This window comes from Erpetoichthys calabaricus, chromosome 5 (genome assembly GCF_900747795.2).
Source record: "Erpetoichthys calabaricus chromosome 5, fErpCal1.3, whole genome shotgun sequence".
Lineage (NCBI taxonomy): Eukaryota > Metazoa > Chordata > Cladistia > Polypteriformes > Polypteridae > Erpetoichthys > Erpetoichthys calabaricus.
In genome coordinates, this window is record NC_041398.2 from 4,346,166 (window position 1) to 4,370,281 (window position 24,116).

The 24,116-nt window shown below is 44.4% G+C and overlaps 3 protein-coding genes across 3 annotated transcripts in view; 2 read left to right on the forward strand and 1 right to left on the reverse strand.

The window, feature by feature from the left end:
• The window catches only part of LOC114652497 (tripartite motif-containing protein 16-like), a 642,127-nt gene that overhangs the window by 585,763 nt on the left and 32,248 nt on the right, over window positions 1-24,116 (reverse strand). The window lies entirely within an intron of this gene.
• The window catches only part of LOC114642076 (tripartite motif-containing protein 16-like), a 920,397-nt gene that overhangs the window by 499,008 nt on the left and 397,273 nt on the right, over window positions 1-24,116 (forward strand). Inside the window, exons 5-6 of the mRNA XM_051927873.1 lie at window positions 6,468-6,533; window positions 9,140-9,321. Of these exons, the coding sequence (XP_051783833.1) occupies window positions 6,468-6,533; window positions 9,140-9,321 (248 nt within the window). The remainder of the gene's footprint in view (window positions 1-6,467; window positions 6,534-9,139; window positions 9,322-24,116) is intronic.
• The window catches only part of LOC114652513 (tripartite motif-containing protein 16-like), a 231,388-nt gene that overhangs the window by 21,495 nt on the left and 185,777 nt on the right, over window positions 1-24,116 (forward strand). The window lies entirely within an intron of this gene.

Here is a 24,116-nt window from a genome sequence, read left to right on the forward strand (position 1 = left end):
CAAATGAGCATGCGCGACTGAACGAATCACTCCCACGAGACGACTTGTTCTTCCCGAGTCACATTAAAGATTCGTTCAAAATGAACGAATCGTTCAAGAACGACCCATCACTAAAGGAGAGCCAACCTCACAGACTGACCTTCACTTTGGTTTATGGTTCTATGTTCATCTGCTTTAGTTGTTTCCTTCTAAAATTTCTGCTTATTAGTAATGCATGAAATCCCCTCTAGACACCCATGCTAACCGTGACATTTTTCAGCCAGGATTTCTTTCCCTAGATTGTGTTCAAAGTCTTGTTTCATGTGTTTTTTGTTTATTTATTTATGTTAATGTTGATGAGAATGAGTATCTGCTTTATTCTTTGTATTTGATTTTGTCTATAAGCTACCCGTGTTACGTTCCATGTGGTTTGTGTGTGGCTCACCAAGAGGTGGACCATGTGCCAATCACTGCCAGGAGCTATCCTTTGCCCTTTAAATCCCAAGGGTCTCCCATAGTTTCATCTATCTATCTACAGTCATATAAAAAAGTTTGGGAACCCCTCTCAGTCTGCATAATAATTTACTCTACTTTCAACAAAAAAGATAACAGTGGTATGTCTTTCATTTCCTAGGAACATCCGAGTACTGGGGTGTTTCCAGAACAAAGTTTTTTAGTGACACAGTATTTAGTTGTATGAAATTAAATCAAATGTGAAAAACTGGCTGTGCAAAAATTTGGGTCTCCTTGTAATTTTGCTGATTTGAATGCATGCAACTGCTCAATGCTGATTGCTTGCAATACCAAATTGGTTGGATTAGCTCGTTAAGCCTTGAACTTCATAGACAGGTTTGCCCAATCATGAGACACGGTATTTAAGGTGGTCAATTACAAGTTGTGTTTCCTTTTGACTCTCCTCTGAAGAGTGACAGCATGGGATCCTCAAAGCAACTCTCCAAAGATCTGAAACAAAGATTGTTGAGTCTCATGGTTTAGGGGAAGGCTACACAAAGCTATCTCAGAGGTTTAAACTGTCAGTTTCAACTGTAAGGAATATAATCAGGAAACGGAAGGCCACAGGCACAGTTGCTGTTAAACCCAGCAGGTCTGGCAGGCCAAGAAAAATACAGGAGCGGCATATGAGCAGGATTGTGAGAATGGTGACAGACAACCCACAGATCACCTCTAAAGACCTGTAAGAGCATCTGGCTGCAAATGGTGTATCTGTACATCGTTCTACAATTCAGTACAATTTGCACAAAGAACATCTGTATGGCAGGGTGATGAGAAAGAAGCCCTTTCTGCACTCACACCACAAAGAGAGTCGCTTGTTGTATGCCAATGCTCATTTAGACAAGACAGATTCATTTTGGAACAAAGTGCTTTGGACTAATGAGAGAAAAATGAGTTATTTGGTCAGAACAAAAAGCGCTTTGCATGGCGGAAGAAGAACACCGCATTCTAAATAAAAACACCTGCTAGCTACTGTCAAATTTGGTGGAGGTTCCATCATGTTGTGTGGCTGTGTGGCCAGTTCAGGGACTGGGGCCCTTGTTAAAGTCGAGGGTTGGATGAATTCAAACCAGTATCAGCAAATTCTTCAGGATAATGTTCAAGCATCAGTCACAAAGTTGAAGTTACGCAGGGATTGGATATTCCAACAAGACAATGACCCAAAATACAGTTCGAAATCTACAGTGGCATTCATTCAAAGGTACAATGTTCTGGAATGGCTGTCACAGTCCCCAGACTTGAATATCATCAAAAATCTATAGGGTGATTTGAAGCAGGCTGTCCATGCTCAGCAGCCATCAAATTTAACAGAACTGGAGAGACTTTGTATGGAAGAATGGTCAAAAATACCTCCATCCAGAATCAAGAAACTCATCAAAGGCTATAGGAGGACAGCGTCTAGAGGCTGTTAGATTTACAAAAGGAGGCTCAACTAAGTATTGATGTCATATCTCTGTTGGGGCGCCCAAATTTATGCACTTGTCTAATTTTGTTATGATGCATATTGCATATTTTCTGTTAATCCAATAAACTTAATGTCACTGCTGAAATACTACTGTGTCCATAAGGCATGTCATATATTAAAAGGAAGTTGCTACTTTGAAAGCTCAGCCAATGAGAAACAAAAATCCAAAGAATTAAGAGGGGTTCCCAAACTTTTTCATATGACTCTATCTATCTATCTATCTATCTATCTATCTATCTATCTATCTATCTATCTATCTATCTATCTATCTATCTATCTATCTATCTATCTATCTATCTATCTATCTATCTATCTATCTATCTATCTATCTATCTATCTAATTTCCTCAGTCTTATGTAGACTAGTGTGTGGTGTAGGCAGAACTTCTAATCAGTATGTCACTACTGCTCCTCAGCTTTGTACCTAAGTCTTTAAATTGTCCTGCAGAACTGGTGGTGTGATGCAACCTCTTATAATTGTTCACTTAGAACTGGACACATGTGACAATGACAACTGACTCCTTCCTTCCCTGCTCTGGCCAGGAGCCTATCCACTCAACCAGTTTGGTTTTCCACATGTGCACCATATGTGCAAAGTTCTGAATACAGCATAACACCTCCAGCATTGGGGTTGATGATCCTGGACAGCATGCACCTTTTACTTTACATTTACTTCCCACATACAATAGTAACACCCCACCAAGTGTCATCACACACATATGAGACATAGTTGCAATAGCTAATTCATTAGCAATAATGCAAAGTTCATAAATGAAATAGAAATACACAGAAATAAAGACTCAGAACTCTGACCTTTACAATGACAAAGAAATTGCAGAAGGCAGATAAGCAAAGAGTTCATGAAATTAAATGAAATCTGAAGCTTCTTGACTAACACCTAGACCCTCTTGTTTAATATGTCGATCTAACAGGTCTGACATTGTGATGTCACCCTAAACTAGAACACAACTACTATACACAAGACTCCAGTCCAGAAATACTTTTATGTTCACACAATTACCTTCTAATACACAAGTTTACTCCTCTAAACAAATATATCTTCTTCTTCTTCTTTATTCCTGATGTGTGTTGTCCTACTCCACTCCTAACCCCAGGCGGAGCAGGATATGCCCTTTTTAAAGGCAGACATTGTAAAACTCCCAGGTCAAATGGAGTCCTCACATGACAGTAGAGCTGTCCCCCAGTAGTTCCTGCCAATGGCTGTCAAGATCCTTCACAAGGATGGCTATTATGACTGCGTAGCCCATAAAGTCCTGCAGTTTCCTTAATAGGATCATCAGTAGAATGATGTTGTTATCTGGCCTAGTGGGAAGATCATATTGTCTGGGTGCCAGTCTCCAAATTCCCTTCACTCTGCAAATAAAGTATCACCAATCACTCCAGCCAATTCAAACTGACCTTCACAACATCAAAATAGCAACAAATCTGTCTTGCGATTAGTTATTCTTATTAGGTGACTCAATTCTAAATCTTTATCCTATCCAATCAGATATCTGTGGAAAGAGAGATGGGAGAAAACAAGAAGAGCTTCACTGCTCTGATACGGTGCATTGTGGAAGCCAATAGGAAACTGACTGAAAGGATCAAAGAACAAGAAAAGAGAGAAATTGAGAAGACTGAAGGAGTCACGAAGCAACTGGAGAAGGAGATTGAGGAGCTGAAGAGGAGAGAAGCTGAGCTGAAGGAGTTGTCAGAGATCAAGGACCATGTCCACTTCCTACAGGTGAGAGTGACACTTCACAGGGAGTCTGATCAGACTGGGGAGTGTGGGACCTGAGAACATTTAGAGAAAAATTTAAAAGTTCTGAGGAGTTTGTACAACATGACAAGAACAAGCCATTCAGCTAAGCACAGATCGTCTTTTCATATTTACTTAACATTTGAAATATTCCATTTACAAATATCTCAAAGTTGGTAACTTCATGTACATGACAGACAGATGAATCTAAAATTGTCTGTGTGAAAAATTGAATTTTTATGAAACGTAAAAGATGACATCTAATCAAAGACAGTGCTAACTCTTCTGCCAGGCCACCTTCTGATGTCTCCATCCTTAAACTGATGAGAATCAAATCCTTCAGCATTTCCTCACAGCTCTGACCCCACAGTCCAGTCTCGTCTCTCATCTCCCATCTTTCTCTTGTGCTTTTATCTCACACTACACACAAAAGTCCTGATGTTGACTGTGTTTTGCAGACGTTAGGGAGATTCTCTTCTTGATTGACACTCCACACATAGTGGTTGCTATATAACTCAGGTTGCCGTAACTTTCTCTGCTTTGTGTGGTTGATGATGGTGATGAAGACACAAAGGCTCCCAGGATTTCCTCACAAGTTACACTTCTAAGCTGCAGACCTTCAATTGTATAATCAAATCGAAGAGCTTTATCCCTACATGTGTTAGTCTTTACATTTCATTTAATTAAGTTTGTCTCAGTACCATAAGGAGCCCAATACCTTGTTTTGTGTGCCAGCTCAATTCTGGACCCACCTGTCCCCTCAATCCCTTTTTCTTGAGTCCCCTCTCATGGAGTCCTGCGTGAAAAGCTCATTGATAGTTAAGGTTGATAATCTCTGATTCTCCACTACACTCCACCAAATATTCTCTCATAAATAACCAACAAGTCAATGACAGGCGTTCTCACCATCTAAACCCAAACTGACTGCCCACCACACTGATCCTTAATTCAGAAGACCCCCCTCTTATCAGCATTACTTACTTTTTAATGTCTCCTTTCTGAAATTTCATCCCCTCTTCTCTCCTGATGCAGATTTTCTCATCTCGCTGTGTCCTTCCTGCTGATGAAGACTCGCTGAGCTTCACTGTCACCGCTGATTTCTCATTTGAGGGCATGAGAAAGGAGCTGTCAGATCTGACAAAGAGTCTGGAGTGGATCAGCCAGGGGGATATCATGACATGGACTCCATCAGGTAGAGCATCTGGTGACATTGTGTTTGTTATTGAAGTCCATGAGAATGACCTGAGTGACAATAAGAGGACACTGAAGAAGGCCTGCTCTTTAACATTTATCTGCATTTCTTTGCTGTTAATTATTTTTTACTATATAGTGCCTTTCACAGTGATTAGCTGAGTTATAACAAACTCTCTTAATAATCAGTTGTTCTTAATCAGATGTTTTGGAATTTTAACTTGAAATGTTATACTCCTTATACGACTTCCATATACTTTATTAAAAAGTCATTTTTTCACTAGATGGAGCCCTGAAGATGTCCCGACTGTACCTGCTTGACAATATTTATAAAATACAGTATATTTATGACATTGTATGTTAGCACAAAAAACAAGCCATGGAGTTCAAAGGTGAAACAAAGATCAGCACAAAAGGATGAAATCATTTGTAAAGGTTTGAGTGTTCCCAGCAGCACAGTGGCCTCAAAAATTTTGGAATCATGGGGATGCTTTCTAGAGATGGCCATTCTGAGTAACTGGGAAGGAAGGGCCTTAGCCAGGGAGGTGACCAAAAACCTAATGGTCGCTACAACAGAAATTCAGACGTCCTCTGCTGAGATAAGAGAAACTATAGGAGGGATGTCCATCTCAGCAGCGCTCCACAAATCAAGTGTTTATGGGTAGAGTGGCCAGGCAGAAGATACTCTCGAGTAAAAGACAAATGACAGGCTGAGAGCATCAAGGGAAAGATTCAATGAGCTGATGAGACAAAAATTGAACTCTTTAGACAGAAGACCAAGAAGGAAGTCTGGAGAGGACCAGGCACTGCTCAACACCTGCCTAATGCCATGTCTACAGTGAAGATGGTGGTGACAGCATCAGGCTATGGGGACAGAGTGACAGGTCAGAACTGAGGGGAGAAGAAGTACAGTCAAATACAGAGAGGACCTCAGACCTCAGACTGGGTGATGGATCAATGACCTGAAGACTATGGTCAAGACAACTCTGGAGTGGCTTTGTGACAAGTCTGAGGGTCCATAAAAGACCCAGACAGAGACCCCACAGAACGTGTGTGGAGAGACCAGAAGATGGCAGTTCACAGACGCTTCACTTGAAATCTTGAAAGCTTGTAGTGACACTTAGTCATTAAGACCACCAAAGGGGCTTGCACAAAGACCTGAATTAAATGTCTGAATACTTCTAGGAAGGAGACGTTTCAGTTTTGATTTGTAATAAATGTGCAGACCTTTCTGAAAACCTGCGCTCACTTTGTCATTATGGGTTACTGAGTGTAGACTGATGAGCACAAAAGGCACATTAATATATTTAAAATGAAATCAACAACACAGTAAAGTGTGCAGAAAGTGAGGGGGTCTCAATACTCTCTGACTCCCTGTATATTTATTATTAATATGAATATTCAGATCGACATTTGGCCTAATTTGCCAGCCCTTGCATATTTTATAAATGTTTTATTTGAACTTCTCTGCATTTGTAATACGTGTTTAAGAACTAAACTAAGATCCCACAATGCCATCTTCACAGTTTCCATTCTTCTTCTCTTTTCTTTTTATTTTCAGCTCATGAAGCTCCAGTTTTCACCCTCCAGCCTCCTGAACCTCAGAGCAGAGACGACTTTTTAAAATGTGAGTTTGTGCTTTGACTGAATGGATCATCACAATAAAAATCATTTAAGTTTTAATAGATAAGGGGGGAATTTTTCGTACGTGGATTACTCGTTTAGCCGGATGTAATTGTTGACGATTTGGCCTGATCCTGGATCTGTTGGTTTTTCGAAACTCTTACTGGATGTGTTGTCATAGCAGCACATCCAAATCCTCAAACCTGCTCGGAGCAGGGGGGGTATTTTCCGTACGTCGCTTAAATGATCCGAGATCAGTTGCCTCATCTTGGACGAGTTAATGCCAGTGAAACTCATCCGGGATAAGTCGGTTTTTCAAACGCAGCCGTGTAGTAGATTAGTCTAGTTGGTTCTAATCATACGAGATGAATGCACGCGCCCGCGCTGATTGAAAGGCCCATATATATTGAGTCTAGAAAACATGATCAGCAAGTCTTTGATAGGCTGTAACAAAATGGCGAAAGAATGGGCGCAGTTTTTTTCACACAAGCGGAGCAAGACCTTTCATAAGATGGACATGAAGAATTTCAAGATTTAATATGCACAAGGGGTGCAAAGACGGCTAGCAAAAAGTGGCCGACAAATTAAATGTGTGTGCATTGTGTCATAATTCACACAGATTAATTATTATTTAATATGTCATAATTCCAGATCAAACGTGAGCACAAGTAGAACATGGGAACAGGTTAAAGTGAAGTACAAGAATATACTTCAAACTGGTAAATATTGGTATATAACTATTTAAAGAACTGATGACATAAAGAATCATATATAACATAAAGAACATTAATTTTAAAGCTAATAAGAAGGCAGACAAGCAAAAACAGGTGGAGGTCCACGTGGTCCAGACCTAACCCCTGCAGAAGAGTTGGCTCTCCAGCAAAATGCTCATCGCCCTGTTTCTGAGGGCATTCCAGGGGTAAGCTCCTCATCAGAACCAGTGGCAGGATGCAGTGGTCACTTCATTTAAGGTAAAGGATGGTCATTGCATATATTTGTCCTCCATGTGTGCCATAGGTATGTTCCATATAGCCCTCTTTTTTGTTGGGTCAGTTGCAGGGAATGTCATATCCCTACAACCTGTGTCTGACCAACGAGATATTGACGAAGGTCAAATATTTGATGAAGACACTGTGTCTGATTATTCGGATCTGCGTACAATCCAGTGCCCCAATCACATTTGGAATTGAAGAGTCGCATAGTGTGGGGGAGGAGTGATCTCCTCAGTCTGTCAGTGGAGGAGGATGCTGACAGCAGTCTGTCACTGAAGCTTCTTTTCTGTCTGGAGATGATCCTGTTCAGTAATGCAGTGGATTTTCCATGATTGACAGGAGTCTGCTCAGTGCCCGTCGCTCCGCCACAGATGTCAGACTGTCCAGCTCCGTGCCTACAATAGAGCCTGCTTTCCTCACCAGTTTGTCCAGGCGTGAGGCGTCCCTCTTCTTTATGCTGCTTCCCTAGCACACTACTGTGTAGAAGAGGGTGCTCACCACAACTGTCTGATAGAACATCTGCAGCATCTTATTGCAGATGTTGAAGGACGCCAGCCTTCTAAGGAAGTATAGCCATCTCTGTCCTCTCTTGCACAGAGCATCAGTATTGGCAGTCCAGTCCAGTTTATCATCCAGCTGCACTCCCAGGTATTTATAGGTATGTACCCTCCGCACGCAGTCACCTCTGATGATCACGGGGTCCGGGAGGGGCCTCCCTGATGAGACTACCAGAGTAAAGCTGACTTCCGATTGAACCGAAGGAGAGTTTAAATGAGGAGAAAATGCAGTGTAGTGTGGTGGTGAAGACTTTGGACTTCAAACTGTGAGGTTGTGGGTTCAAATCCCACTACTGACACCACTGTGTGACCTGAGCAAGTCACTTCACCTGCCTGGGCTACAATTGGACAAAGAAAAGAAAAGGAAACAATGGAATCTCAGATGATGGGAGTCACCTTGGATAAGAATGACAGTCAAATAATAATCAGAGATGACAGGAAACACACTAAAGAAAGAAAGAAAGAAAGAAAGAAAGAAAGAAAGAAAGAAAGAAAGAAAGAAAGAAAGAAAGAAAGAAAGATGGGAAAGGCACAGCAAAATACAGATAGATAGATAGATAGATAGATAGATAGATAGATAGATAGATAGATAGATAGATAGATAGATAGATAGATAGATAGATAGCAAATGCTGATTGTAACTTTTATTAACATAATTTACTATATGAGTTTCTGAAGTGTGGCAGTGGATTGATTTTACATTATAGAGGTGGGCTTTAACAATAAAAAGTGTCATTTAATAAAGCCAGTGGTCAGTGTGGACAGGCCATTAGAACTTTGACCTCAATGGTGACCTTGTGATGTTTATCATAATTTCTGCTGGCTGAGAGGACTTCCAAATATCTGAACTGCCTGCCTTTCACTTTGTTGTTTGTTGTCGTCTTTTCATAATTTATTTTAAATCCCCACATATTCTGTCCAATCAGATGAGCTCTTTATTATTAGTGTCTCATCAGCGCAGCTCCTGATTGGCTGTTGTTAATTGTCTGTGTTGTGCTCCTCCCCCAGTCCCGTTACACACTCCCAGATTTCCTCACTCGTTTTCTTTTCTCTCCTTTCAGACTTCTGTCCCCTCACACTGGACATCAACATAGCAAACAGAGTCCTCCATCTGTCTGAAGGGAACAAGAAGGTGACACGTGAGAGGACAGAAGCCAAATATCCTGATAATCCTGACAGATTTGACTACTGGCCTCAAGTTCTGTGCAGAGAGGCTCTGACAGGGACTCGCTGTTACTGGGAGGTGGAGTGCAGTGGAGGTGAACTGGTGATTGGAGTCACATATAAAGGACTAAGCAGGAAAGGAAAGGGCAGGGAGTGCAGCCTTGGAAACAACGACAAGTCCTGGTGTTTGCAGTGGTCTCTTTCCCAGTACTTTGTGTGTCACAATAACAAGCGGACTGTAATTAGCGCCCCCTACAGCCCCAGAATAGGTGTGTATCTGGACTGGCCTGCTGGCTCTCTGTCATTTTATAGCGTCTCACACACAATGACCCTCCTGCACAGGTTCAACACCTCCTTCACTGAGCCCCTCTATCCAGGGTTTTATCTTGATCCTCACTGCAGTGTAATAATCAGCCATCTGACACCATGTGACCACTGACCAGTACCCTCCACCGGTCACTTGATGTCCCAACAAGCTCAGGTGTCTTTGTGTTTGTAGTTTGGGATTAAAATTGATTTTACAGCATGGGTGGGGATGCAGCACCTCTGTGATCGAATCTGGTGATAAGAATGTGGGGCATGTGCGACTGTCAGGGTCTCCATTATTATTTGGTTTGAGTAGTCAATCAGGTGTGTGTCATAATAAGGGGTGGTGACACCTCAGACCTACAAATACCAGACTGACCAACAGGGGTCACTGTTGATTTACAGCCACATGTCCTTCTGGCTGACACCCCAACAACTGCTGTGTCCTCTGAGTGTCACTGAATGTCACCTGTTAAGTCAGTCTATATAGCGCCTTTCAGTAGTGCTGTTCCAGCAGGACCACATGCCTGTCTCAGTATCAAGAGCCTCATTCCAGTGACTATTTAAGAGCGCAGAGTGACAGAAGTGACTGGAGTGCTGGCTTCTGAACAGACATTGTCTGCCCCTCTATTAGTTACTTAGGTGGTCTGTCACCTCTGAATTAAATCACTGTGAGTGTCTAAAGACAAGGACTCACAGCTCAGTCACATGTAGGCCATACTGATGGAATTTGGTGTTTTACTGAGTCACTTGGTGTCACGTTAGACATTAAACTGCACCTCCTCCTTGTTGTTCCCACCGCCACCCAACCTCAAGGAGACGATTCAACTGACTGACTTCACCTTCACTGTCGGTGTTTAAAGTGACAATCAGATGTGACACTTGGAGACACTTTTATCTTTCTACTGACATCCAGATTCCGAGGATTAATTTACAATTCCCTCAAGACCCCTCAAGGAGTGTCGAGTCACCTGACAAAAGTCTGTGTGAAGAAGCCAATGAAGGCCCAGGCTGACAACCCCCATCATGTATTACAGGCCTCACCAGCAGATGGTGACTATTACTTCTAAATCTGTCATCTTTATGGAGCCTGATAGGTTAAAAGGAAAGTGAGGAAAGAGTAAGGGGTGATGATGATAGAGAAGAGAGTCAGGGGGATAAAGGGTGAGATGAATGACCTGAGACTGAGTGAGTCAGATGAGTGTGTCACTTGTGTGTTTGTGCTGTTAACACTTAAATAAATAAAGAGCTGAGTTTTGTTTCTCCCATCATATTTTCTGCTCTTTGACTCTTTGGCACACGCTGATGGTTGATGACCACACTGGACACATCATCAGTCACTGATAATCGACTCCACATCAGCTCCGGTGGTCCTCATCATGTGCTGTAAACTCAGACACTGGTCATGTGACTTGCACCTTAGTGACTTTCCTGTGACTTTCAGGGCTGTGACATCAGCTGATTCTTCTGGAGCCAAACTGCTTCCTCTTGTGGCCTCTCTGCATATTAAATACATGAGAAGTTAGGATGTAAAGTGTTGTACAGTGTTTGGTGAGGTCTAAAAAATATTGAACAATTTGGTTTTATAAGAATTAATGTGTAAAAGAATATTTAACTATTAATCTTTTGTTGATTATGATTAGGTGTTACATTCACAGAGATAAATGGCTTGTTATTGCTTCACAGTTTGTAAAATTTGAATTCCTCATTAATTTAAAAAGATTAAAAAACAACAACATAAGGACAATTGTTATTTGTCAAATCTGTTCATTTTATAACTTTTAATTTGTAAATTCCTCTGATCATATCTCATATTTTGTATGTTTTGAAGATATTAGGACTTCTTGTTTATGATTATTCCTCTTTAATAAAAGGACAAGTGTCTGTGTGTCTGTCTGTGTATCTGTCCAGTTACTTTGTCTCTGTCTTTCCAACTGGCATCTCTCTCTCTTGCGCGCGCTGCCTGTGTGTATATGTATCTCTCTCTCGCTCTCTCTCACGCCTTCTTGTGTGTCTGTGTCTCTCTCTCTCACTACCTGTGTGTCTGCGTCTCTCTCTCTCTCGCGCTGCCTGTGTGTATGTGTCTCTCTCTCTCTCACGCTGCCTTTGTGTCTGCATCTCTCTCTCTCTTTCTCTCTCTCTCGCGCTGCCTGTGTGTATGTGTCTCTCTCTCTCTCACGCTGCCTTTGTGTCTGCATCTCTCTCTCTTTCTCTCTCTCGTGCTGCCAGTGTGTCTGCATCTCTCTCTTTCTCTCTCTCTCGCGCTGCCTGTGTGTCTGCATCTCTCTCTCTCTTTCTCTCTCTCTCGCGCTGCCTGTGTGTCTGTGTCTCTCTCTGTCTCGCGCTGCCTGTGTGTCTGCATCTCCCTCTCTTTCTCTATCTCGCGCTGCCTGTGTCTGCATCTCTCTCTCTCTTTCTCTCTCTCTCTCGCGCTGCCTGTGTGTCTGCATCTTTCTCTCTCTTTCTCTCTCTCTCGCGCTGCCTGTGTGTCTGCGTCTCTCTCTGTCTCGCGCTGCCTGTGTGTCTGCATCTCTCTCTCTTTCTCTCTCTCTCGTGCTGCCAGTGTGTCTGCATCTCTCTCTCTCTTTCTCTCTCGCGCTGCCTGTGTGTCTGCATCTCTCTCTCTCTTTCTCTCTCTCTCGCGCTGCCTGTGTGTCTGCGTCTCTCTCTGTCTCGCGCTGCCTGTGTGTCTGCATCTCCCTCTCTTTCTCTATCTCGCGCTGCCTGTGTCTGCATCTCTCTCTCTCTTTCTCTCTCTCTCTCGCGCTGCCTGTGTGTCTGCATCTCTCTCTCTGTTTCTCTCTCTCTCGCGCTGCCTGTGTGTCTGCGTCTCTCTCTCTCACGCTGCCTGTGTGTCTGCATCTCTCTCTCTCTTTCTCTCTCTCTCGCGCTGCCTGTGTGTCTGCGTCTCTCTCTGTCTCGCGCTGCCTGTGTGTCTGCATCTCCCTCTCTTTCTCTATCTCGCGCTGCCTGTGTCTGCATCTCTCTCTCTCTTTCTCTCTCTCTCTCACGCTGCCTGTGTGTCTGCATCTTTCTCTCTCTTTCTCTCTCTCTCGCGCTGCCTGTGTGTCTGCGTCTCTCTCTGTCTCGCGCTGCCTGTGTGTCTGCATCTCTCTCTGTTTCTCTCTCTCTCATGCTGCCAGTGTGTCTGCATCTCTCTCTCTCTTTCTCTCTCTCTCGCGCTGCCTGTGTGTCTGCATCTCTCTCTCTCTTTCTCTCTCTCTCGCGCTGCCTGTGTGTCTGCGTCTCTCTGTGTCTCGCGCTGCCTGTGTGTCTGCATCTCCCTCTCTTTCTCTATCTCGCGCTGCCTGTGTCTGCATCTCTCTCTCTCTTTCTCTCTCTCTCTCGCGCTGCCTGTGTGTCTGCATCTCTCTCTCTGTTTCTCTCTCTCTCGCGCTGCCTGTGTGTCTGCGTCTCTCTCTGTCTCGCGCTGCCTGTGTGTCTGCGTCTCTCTCTCTCACGCTGCCTGTGTGTCTGCATCTCTCTCTCTCTTTCTCTCTCTCTCGCGCTGCCTGTGTGTCTGCATCTCTCTCTCTGTTTCTCTCTCTCTCGCGCTGCCTGTGTGTCTGCGTCTCTCTCTGTCTCGCGCTGCCTGTGTGTCTGCGTCTCTCTCTCTCACGCTGCCTGTGTGTCTGCATCTCTCTCTCTCTTTCTCTCTCTCTCGCGCTGCCTGTGTGTCTGCGTCTCTCTCTGTCTCGCGCTGCCTGTGTGTCTGCATCTCCCTCTCTTTCTCTATCTCGCGCTGCCTGTGTCTGCATTTCTCTCTCTCTTTCTCTCTCTCTCTCGCGCTGCCTGTGTATCTGCGTCTCTCTCTCTCTCACGCTGCCTGTGTGTCTGCATCTCTCTCTCTCTTTCTCTCTCTCTTGCGCTGCCTGTGTATCTGCGTCTCTCTCTCTCTCTCACGCTGCCTGTGTGTCTGCATCTCTCTCTCTCTTTCTCTCTCTCTTGCGCTGCCTGTGTGTCTGCATCTCTTTCTCTTTCTCTCTCGCGCAACCTGTGTGTCTGCATCTCTCTCTCTCTTTCTCTCTCTCTCTCTCTGCCTTTGTGTCTGCATCTCTCTCTCTCTCTCTTTCTCTCTTTCTCGCGCTGCCTGTGTGTGTCTCTCTCTGTCTCGCGCTGCCTGTGTGTCTGCATCTCTCTCTCTTTCTCTATCTCGCGCTGCCTCTGTCTGCATCTCTCTCTCTCTTTCTCTCTCTCTCTCGCTGCCTGTGTGTCTGCATCTCTCTCTCTGTTTCTCTCTCTCTCGCGCTGCCTGTGTTTGCGTCTCTCTCTCTCTCGCACTGCCTGTGTGTATGTGTCTCTCTCTCTCTCGCGCTGCCTCTGTGTCTGCGTCTCTCTCTGTCTCGCGCTGCCTGTGTGTCTGCATCTCTCTCTCTCACGCTGCCTTTGTGTTTGCATCTCTCTCTCTCTTTCTCTATCTCTCGCGCTGCCTGTGTGTCTGCGTCTCTCTCTATCTCGCGCTGCCTGTGTGTCTGCATCTCTCTCTCTTTCTCTCTCTCTCGCGCTGCCTGTGTGTCTGCATCTCTCTCTCTCTCTCTCTCTCTCTCACGCTGCCTTTGTGTCTGCATCTCTCTCTCTCTTTCTCTCTCTCTCGCGCTGCCTGTGTGTCTGCATCTCCCTCTCTTTCTCTATCTCACGCTGCCTGTGTCTGCATCTCTCTCTCTTTCTCTCTCTCTCTCGTGCTGCCTGTGTGTCTGCATCTCTCTCTCTCTTTCTCTCTCTCTCTCTCGCGCTGCCTGTGTGTATGCGTGCGTCTCTTTCTGTCTCGCGCTGCCTGTGTGTCTGCGTCTCTCTCTCTTACGCTGCCTGTGTGTCTGCATCTCTCTCTCTCTTTCTCTCTCTCTTGCGCTGCCTGTGTGTCTGCGTCTCTCTCTGTATCGCGCTGCCTGTGTGTCTGCATCTCTCTCTCTTTCTCTCTCGCGCAACCTGTGTGTCTGCATCTCTCTCTCTCTTTCTCTCTCTCTTGAGCTGTCTTTGTGTCTGCATCTCTCTCTCTCTTTCTCTCTCTCTCGCGCTGCCTGTGTGTCTGCGTCTCTCTCTGTCTCGCGCTGCCTGTGTGTCTGCATCTCTCTCTCTCACACTGCCTTTGTGTTTGCATCTCTCTCTCTCTTTCTCTCTCTCTCGCGCTGCCTGTGTGTCTGCGTCTCTCTCTATCTCGCGCTGCCTGTGTGTCTGCATCTCTCTCTCTCGCACTGCCTTTGTGTCTTTATCTCTCTCTTTCTCTCTCTCTCACGCTGCCTGTGTGTCTTCCGTCTCTCTCTCTCTCTCTCTCTCGTGCTGCCTGTGTCTGCGTCTCTCTCCCTCTCTCTCGCGCTGTCTGTGTGTCTGCATCTCTCTCTCTCTCGCGCTGCCTGTGTCTGCGTCTCTCTCTGTCTCGCGCTGCCTGTGTGTCTGCATCTCTCTCTCTCTCTCGCTGCCTGTGTGTCTGCGTCTCTCTCTCTCTTTCTCTCTCTCTCGCGCTGCCTGTGTGTCTGCATCTCCCTCTCTTTCTCTATCTCGCGCTGCCTGTGTCTGCATCTCTCTCTCTCTTTCTCTCTCTCTCTCACGCTGCCTGTGTGTCTGCATCTTTCTCTCTCTTTCTCTCTCTCTCGCGCTGCCTGTGTGTCTGCGTCTCTCTCTGTCTCGCGCTGCCTGTGTGTCTGCATCTCTCTCTGTTTCTCTCTCTCTCATGCTGCCAGTGTGTCTGCATCTCTCTCTCTCGCGCTGCCTGTGTGTCTGCATCTCTCTCTCTCTTTCTCTCTCTCTCGCGCTGCCTGTGTGTCTGCGTCTCTCTCTGTCTCGCGCTGCCTGTGTGTCTGCATCTCCCTCTCTTTCTCTATCTCGCGCTGCCTGTGTCTGCATCTCTCTCTCTCTTTCTCTCTCTCTCGCGCTGCCTGTGTGTCTGCATCTCTCTCTCTGTTTCTCTCTCTCTCGCGCTGCCTGTGTGTCTGCGTCTCTCTCTGTCTCGCGCTGCCTGTGTGTCTGCGTCTCTCTCTCTCACGCTGCCTGTGTGTCTGCATCTCTCTCTCTCTTTCTCTCTCTCTCGCGCTGCCTGTGTGTCTGCATCTCTCTCTCTGTTTCTCTCTCTCTCACGCTGCCTGTGTGTCTGCGTCTCTCTCTGTCTCGCGCTGCCTGTGTGTCTGCGTCTCTCTCTCTCACGCTGCCTGTGTGTCTGCATCTCTCTCTCTCTTTCTCTCTCTCTCGCGCTGCCTGTGTGTCTGCGTCTCTCTCTGTCTCGCGCTGCCTGTGTGTCTGCATCTCCCTCTCTTTCTCTATCTCGCGCTGCCTGTGTCTGCATTTCTCTCTCTCTTTCTCTCTCTCTCTCGCGCTGCCTGTGTATCTGCGTCTCTCTCTCTCTCACGCTGCCTGTGTGTCTGCATCTCTCTCTCTCTTTCTCTCTCTCTTGCGCTGCCTGTGTATCTGCGTCTCTCTCTCTCTCTCACGCTGCCTGTGTGTCTGCATCTCTCTCTCTCTTTCTCTCTCTCTTGCGCTGCCTGTGTGTCTGCATCTCTTTCTCTTTCTCTCTCGCGCAACCTGTGTGTCTGCATTTCTCTCTCTCTTTCTCTCTCTCTCGAGCTGCCTTTGTGTCTGCATCTCTCTCTCTCTCTCTTTCTCTCTTTCTCGCGCTGCCTGTGTGCGTCTCTCTCTGTCTCGCGCTGCCTGTGTGTCTGCATCTCTCTCTCTTTCTCTATCTCGCGCTGCCTCTGTCTGCATCTCTCTCTCTCTTTCTCTCTCTCTCTCGCTGCCTGTGTGTCTGCATCTCTCTCTCTCTTTCTCTCTCTCTCGCGCTGCCTGTGTTTGCGTCTCTCTCTCTCTCGCACTGCCTGTGTGTATGTGTCTCTCTCTCTCTCGCGCTGCCTCTGTGTCTGCGTCTCTCTCTGTCTCGCGCTGCCTGTGTGTCTGCATCTCTCTCTCTCACGCTGCCTTTGTGTTTGCATCTCTCTCTCTCTCTCGCGCTGCTTGTGTGTCTGCGTCTTTCTCTATCTCGCGCTGCCTGTGTGTCTGCATCTCTCTCTCTCTCTCTCTCTCTCTCTCACGCTGCCTTTGTGTCTGCATCTCTCTCTCTCTTTCTCTCTCTCTCGCGCTGCCTGTGTGTCTGCATCTCCCTCTCTTTCTCTATCTCACGCTGCCTGTGTCTGCATCTCTCTCTCTTTCTCTCTCTCTCTCGTGCTGCCTGTGTGTCTGCATCTCTCTCTCTCTTTCTCTCTCTCTCTCTCGCGCTGCCTGTGTGTCTGCGTGCGTCTCTTTCTGTCTCGCGCTGCCTGTGTGTCTGCGTCTCTCTCTCTTACGCTGCCTGTGTGTCTGCATCTCTCTCTCTCTTTCTCTCTCTCTTGCGCTGCCTGTGTGTCTGCGTCTCTCTCTGTATCGCGCTGCCTGTGTGTCTGCATCTCTCTCTCTTTCTCTTTCGCGCAACCTGTGTGTCTGCATCTCTCTCTCTCTTTCTCTCTCTCTTGAGCTGTCTTTGTGTCTGCATCTCTCTCTCTCTTTCTCTCTCTCTCGCGCTGCCTGTGTGTCTGCGTCTCTCTCTGTCTCGCGCTGCCTGTGTGTCTGCATCTCTCTCTCTCACACTGCCTTTGTGTTTGCATCTCTCTCTCTCTTTCTCTCTCTCTCGCGCTGCCTGTGTGTCTGCGTCTCTCTCTATCTCGCGCTGCCTGTGTGTCTGCATCTCTCTCTCTCGCACTGCCTTTGTGTCTTTATCTCTCTCTTTCTCTCTCTCTCACGCTGCCTGTGTGTCTTCCGTCTCTCTCTCTCTCTCTCTCTCTCTCGCGCTGCCTGTGTCTGCGTCTCTCTCCCTCTCTCTCGCGCTGTCTGTGTGTCTGCATCTCTCTCTCTCTCGCGCTGCCTGTGTCTGCGTCTCTCTCTCTCTCTCGCGCTGCCTGTGTGTCTGCATCTCTCTCTCTCTCTCGCTGCCTGTGTGTCTGCGTCTCTCTCTCTCTTTCTCTCTCTCTCGCGCTGCCTGTGTGTCTGCGTCTCTCTCTCTCTCTCTCACGCTGCCTGTGTGTCTGCGTCTCTCTCTCTTTCTCTCTCTCTCGCGCTGCCTGTGTGTCTGCGTCTCTCTCTCTCTTGCGCTGCCTGTGTGTCTGCATCTCTCTCTCTCTTTCTCTCTCTCTCGCGCTGCCTGTGTGTCTGCGTCTCTCTCTCTCTTGCGCTGCCTGTGTGTCTGCGTCTGTCTGTCGCGCTGCCTGTGTGTGTGTGTGTGTGTGCGTGTGTGTGTGTATGGTGCTCTCTCGCTCTCTCTCTCTCTTGCTCGCTGCACAGGAAATGCACAGGGAGAGACTGAACACGTACAAACCAAAAGGGAAACTGGCTTGTTCGTATACCAAGTGTGTGGTCATGAACCGAGGCAAAAGTTTCGCGAACTTTTTGTTTGTTTTCAGTATTTCTCTACACTTTGATACTTTAGCTTACTAGAGATGGCCGTGTTAAATGAATAACAGGAATAATCAGGGTAGTGGTGAGTCCATCAGGGATGTTTGCATCCAAACATATGAAGCCATCAAAATACAAAATGTGAAAGCTGCAGAGCCGCGACTCGACTATTATGGGCTGGAGCTCAACTGTCAGTCCTCATTGTTTAAAGTGTCAGTGCCGCCTCAGAGATCTTGGTGAGCAGATTCTGATGCCCATGTTGGTGAATCCCTGTTGAGCCCACTCCTATCTTGTGTCTCAGACCCTTGTGCCACTAGGTGTGCTTTAGGTGCGATTCCTGCTGAAGTCTCTTTTTATTTAAAATTTTTTTTTTGATTTTATTGAAATCACACAACATTCCATACAAATAGATCAATTTTTCAAGATCAGGATTGAAAACAAATCAACCTCCACCCCTGAGAGAGAGAACGTGGGCAGCAGAATAAAACTTAAACCTAATAAGCAAACAGATAAATTAATAAGTAAATATAGATAAATGGAAAATAAAAAAAGAGAATATGGTAAAGAATCTGCCTCCTCAGTGCTTTAAAATCTTATTCTGAAATGTTATTGATCAGATCCTGCCGGGTTTTGAAAAATTTCTGCACAGATCCTCTTAGTGAGAATTCGGGGCCTGCTGCTTTCCCACTCTGAAGTGACTTTATAGCATCTCGTAATTCTGATAGCGCCAGGCGTTTATCCAGTTCCTCAGCAGTAAAAGTATCTATTTGTGGTATCTGTAATGTATCCAGAGATGCATTAGATTGTGTCTTGTCTTCTTTAAACTCAGTGGAATATAAGGATTTATAGCAGTCTCTAAATGTGTAAAGAAATTATTATCTACAAAAAAATAATCGGTTCTTGAGTAGCAATGATGCACTGATGAGAAGAAGGAATATGTTCTTGAATTTGGGTTTAGAAATCACCAGGGGTCTGATAAGTTGTGGTCAGTTACAAACTGTGTGATTGTCTTTGCAGTGTTAGATGTCATCACCCCTGTGACAGGGAGATCTATCTAGGTCTGGATTTAAAACACAATTAAAATCCCCAGCCATTATATTTTTGAGTGTTCACATTCTGAATGGATGCAAATACATTTTGGATGAATTCCCTATCATCAACATTGGATGCATAAACATTTATCAAAATCACTTTACAATTACATTATTCTTATGGGTAATTTATTTATCTCCCTTCAGGATCAGATACATCTGATGCTACAAATGAGACTGTTCTATGGATAAGAATTCCCACACCTCTAGTTTTCTTTGTAAAGCTGGAATGGAACATTTGGCAAGTCCAGTCCTTTTTGCAGCCGGAACTGATCCTTGATTAGTAAGTGGGTCTTATGTAAAAATACTATTTTAGCATTTAGGCCTGTTAGGTGAGAGAATACTTTCTTTCTTTTAAATTCGTGATTCAGGCCTTTAACATTCCAGCTCACAAAATTAACTCTCCCATCTTGGAGACATTGATTCTGAATTTTTGATGTCATTTTGTAGTCTTAACCAAAAGTGAGACGGCTTTAACCTTAATTTCAAATTTTCCCAGGTGTTATTACCATGCAGTCTGTTGCTACGTTGGTAATTATAATTATAAGGATTAAAAGAAAGCTTGCTCTCTTTCTCCCCCTTCCTGGTCCCCCCACCCCGCTTTGCCTCCCCACGTGAGGCTGGACCCCACTTCACAAAGTCCCAGTCCTCTGACATACTTATAACCAGAGCACGTCCAAAACAAAACAAGCCCCCCAGCAGTGGTGTATGTGAAATAAAATAGAGATATCTATTGCCAATACAGTCTAAATACTATAAGCATAACCAAAAAAAGAAAATCTTCAACATTCTTGAAATATTAAGATAATAAACCCAGGGTATGGAGTTAAACAGTCTCCTTTAGAATAGTAAAAAAAAATGGGTTAGTAATTTAATTTCTTCCACACATACATACATAAAAGTGTAAAACTGTAATTAAAATAAAAACAGATTTTGATCGAGAAGGGAACAGGGTGTATAATTACGGTACCAGTGTCATTGCAAGTGGATCAGACAGCCGGTGATGTCTTCTTTATGATGCCATGACAGGGTGCGACTCCCGGTCTTATTTCAGGAAAGTGTCGGGATCAGCTTTCTTAACTCTTTATCTGCTTCCTCTCTACTGGTAAACACGTAACGTTTACCTTGAATCTCCACTTTCATGTTGTCAGGAAACAAGAGGCTGTATCTGATATTGGCTTTTCGTAAGTGCTGTTTAATATTATAAAAAGAGTCACACTTAGTAGCTGTTGAGGGTGAGAAGTCAGGGAAAATACGAATTAGGTTATTTTTTAACATAATCTCTTGTTTCTGTGTGAGAAGTGACATTACATTTAATTTAGATTTATTGTGCGCTTCGAGAAGTTACAAAGTCCTATGCTTAGTTCTTCGATCCACGTATGCGATAAACTTCTCGGTGTCTGATTTAAAGTCCTCTCCAATTATTTTGGAGAATAGTTCAGCTATGAATTTCACTTGGTTTGGATTTTCACATTTCTCAAGTAGACCTTCGATTCTAATATTATTCCTTCTGCATCCATCTTCCAGAGCAGAAAGTCTGTCTGAGTTTTTTGCATTCAGAATTCACAGCTGTTGCTTTTCCATCAGATAGATTGATAGATACTTTATTAATCCCAAGGGGAAATTCACATCAGCGGTGGATGGTAGATTTTCGGCTGTTTCAATTCGAGTCGTGAATGTCTGTTTAACATCCTCCAGCTGATCGGCAAATGTGCTCATTTTAGACGCATATTCCTGAATGTGCTCCCCAATTTTTTCCAGCATACATATAAAGGCCACCTCAAAGTGATTATATATGCATTTCTCCAAGTCTTTATTATCCCGCCGCGTCTTCTCGCTTGTCTTCCCGTTTATCTTGAGCATACTATTTATTTCTTTCTTTATATCATTCTTTATCTCTTGCTTGAGCTCAGCGATCATCACCTTCAGTTTGGACAGATCATTTCTGCTTTCATGCACGATAGGTGAAGTGGCGGGCTCTATTACAGCCGATGTTCCTGGCTTGCGAGGAGTAGGTGAAAGCGCGGACTGCAAGGCCTTTTCCAGTTTCAAGTGATCTTCTCCAGTCGTCGAGCTATCATGACCTGCATCACTTGAACTTGAACTTGCCTGTCTAGGCTTAGATGTAACTTAAAGTTTCTTTTACATTTCTTTCTGACCCCCTTTCTTGCTGACCATGTTTATATATGCTTGCATACACTGTAATAGAACCCTCGGGTTGGATAAACACAGGACACCTCGGGAAAATAAGAAATAATAACACCACTGCTAAAAGAGCTCAGCTTCAGACATCCATCTCCTGCAATGGACGTGACCAACTCTGAAGTCTCTTTTTAAAGGTCATATCCATCTTGTGGTTTTCCACCTCCTCAGATGCTCCATTTCTTTTCCAGCTGCTTATCTCTTCCTGCTTTGCTAACTCAGCTGATATCTCCGTGATTTCCACACATAAGTCTCATAGTTGCAGTTCATTAGTTTCTGGTTCAATTTGCAGATTATCCACACTCGATTTGTTAACAGACCCTTCTGTGTCAGCTGTGCTGTCAGGATCAGTAAACTCTAAATTATACCAATTTCTGCCTTGCCAGCCCAATCTAATACTTTATCTGTTTGCCACCATCTCCGTCCAGATATCTCACAGTTTGCCCCTTTTATAGACAAATACAATGACTTCGTCTTAACCTGTGAGTTTGCTCAACATTGACATCTTCTACTTGGACTGAAGAGTTTAGAGTCTCCTTCTCATCTCCAGTGTCTTCATTATCTGATGTAGTGTTAGATAAATCTCTCTCACTGCTGGTGGTATGTTGATTGTCACCTTTACCATTGACTTTACGTAGCCTAGAATGGTGGGTCCTTCCAAGAGCACCTCCACGTCTGACACATTTCACAACTCCATCCTGTCCAATGACATCTTCAGGTCCCTTCCATTCTGCACAGTCCACTCTTTTGTTGTCCACTTTGTCTCAGATTTATCATTTTCAGAATTCACCTGTCACTGGAGTGCTCTCCGTATTCGGTCTGAACACTCGGCTTCAGTAAATGCTCTTCTTGGAGTGTGCAGCGCTGGAATATGTGCTCCACTGACACACTCCTACTGGTGTCTTCTAGGGCGGGTGGCCTGTCCACGAGAACACAAGGAAGATGTGAAACGTGTGAATGTGTAAATGATGTGAAGACCCCGTACTCCTGTTTGATGTTCATGTCAGTCTATAGCCGCAGTTTCGTTGTATTCATAGGCTAGCAGCAAACCAACAGCTGCTCTGAGTTTGGGTTTGCTGTATTTCAGGCGATACTCACAATTCTCAACAATTTATTTAAGTAAGGAAGCCCACTCTGCCTCTTTGATTTCTGAGCAATGAAGCAGTTTGTGTAATCGGTCCAGTGAAGGAGGTCCACATTGGAGGTGAAGGTTTAACAAAGACTTTTACTTCTCTCCTGTACTCCTGTTTTCTGAGACTCTTAGAATCTCACGTTCACAATGCTCATCGTTTTTATTTCTTTACCTGAGATGTTCACACAGTAATGAGCAGAGCTGGTTAATTCAAGAGTCACTGGCTGACTAAACATCACTGCTTTGTCATTTTCATTATCTAAACGTGTCCCTGCCCTTTTTAGGGATGTTTTACTTAACAACATTGACATTTCAGCTGGCACCACTTCTGTTTTAGTCTCTCATCGTGTCTCTCCAATCTTTGCAGGAATTTTCACTAGTTTGGTGGGATGCACAATTTTTCCACCTTCAAATATGAAAGCTCTGCTGCTTGAAATGTTTGAGTTCCTCAGCTGTTTGACTTCAGTCTGGTCAGGCTGACTAATGTCGTTGTCTAAGCATTTCTCTCCATAGACCATGAGTGTGCAAGTAGAGTCAATTACCGCTAATCCTAAAGATTCGACCAAAACACTAAATGTGTCTGATTTAGATTCCTTTGTAAATGACGTCATGTTTCATTCTTCACAGTCCTCTCTATTTTCCAGTCTCCTCTGTTATTATCACCTGTTCATTTATTTTTGTTTAGTCTTTAGCCCAGTGCTCTGATGATAATGCATTTTGATCTCCTGCCATATTTGTCTAACAGATTATTGCCTGGCAATGGCGACTTCTTCTGACTGCGTTGCAAATGCCTCCTGTTGTGTTGTCTCTGACTGGTGAAATACACAGTTTCATGTGTGACAGTAATGTCCATTGTTACCAGACTTCACTTTACTACAAATATTTTCATTGCGCCAATTCCATTGAAGCAAAAGTAAGTGCCATCCATGCTGTTAATGCCAGCTGCCTTTGGTTTGTATCTAAACACGCCGTGTCCAGCAGCTTAAAAGATCACACAGCATCAGGACAGCCATGTTATATCTACACATGCAGGTCACTCCATGTCACATCATCACACATATGGACCTCATCGTCACAGATTTTAACGAGACTTGGCCTGCTGATTTGGTCATCTGAGTGACCCATGGAACTGAAATTGCACGTGTCTTGGATCAACAATAATAAGGAGATTTAAGATAACAAAGTTTGAACACTGTGCTGGATTAGGACTTTGACTGGCTATTTCTACCTAAATATAAGTTAATCAGAAATGGTTCTCATGTTGTTTTATAGCTCTTTTCCAGCTCTGTAGTTTGGGAAAATACTTTGCTATCACCAATGAAAAAATGACCATGTTATGAGTGATTACAATATTAAAATTTGAATAGTTAAAAAATCTATGTTTTAAAATTGACCAGTTGTTTACTAAAGCTACTTTATAATGTCACGAGCATCTCCAGAATATTTGGTTTTGTTAAAATCTGTGATGATGAGGTCCAAAAGTGTGATGATTTGACATGGAATTACCCATCAGGAGTATCTCTGCTCCAAATCGATGATCTAATCCACTATAGAAACTACACTCGCCCTTTTAACTCTGTAATATCTGAATATCCTCATAGATACGATCCTTTTTCTCCTTTAAACACGACATCAAGCCTTTCTATCAGAACAGTCACACCTTCATCTTTGTTCAGGTCTTCTGCTCAAATTGACATCTCAATGCTGTCCCTGTAAGCGACAGTCCAACCCCAAGTGCGTGTTTTTTATTTCTAAGCTCAGTAACCCATGTCCATATTAAATCTTCATTTTTCC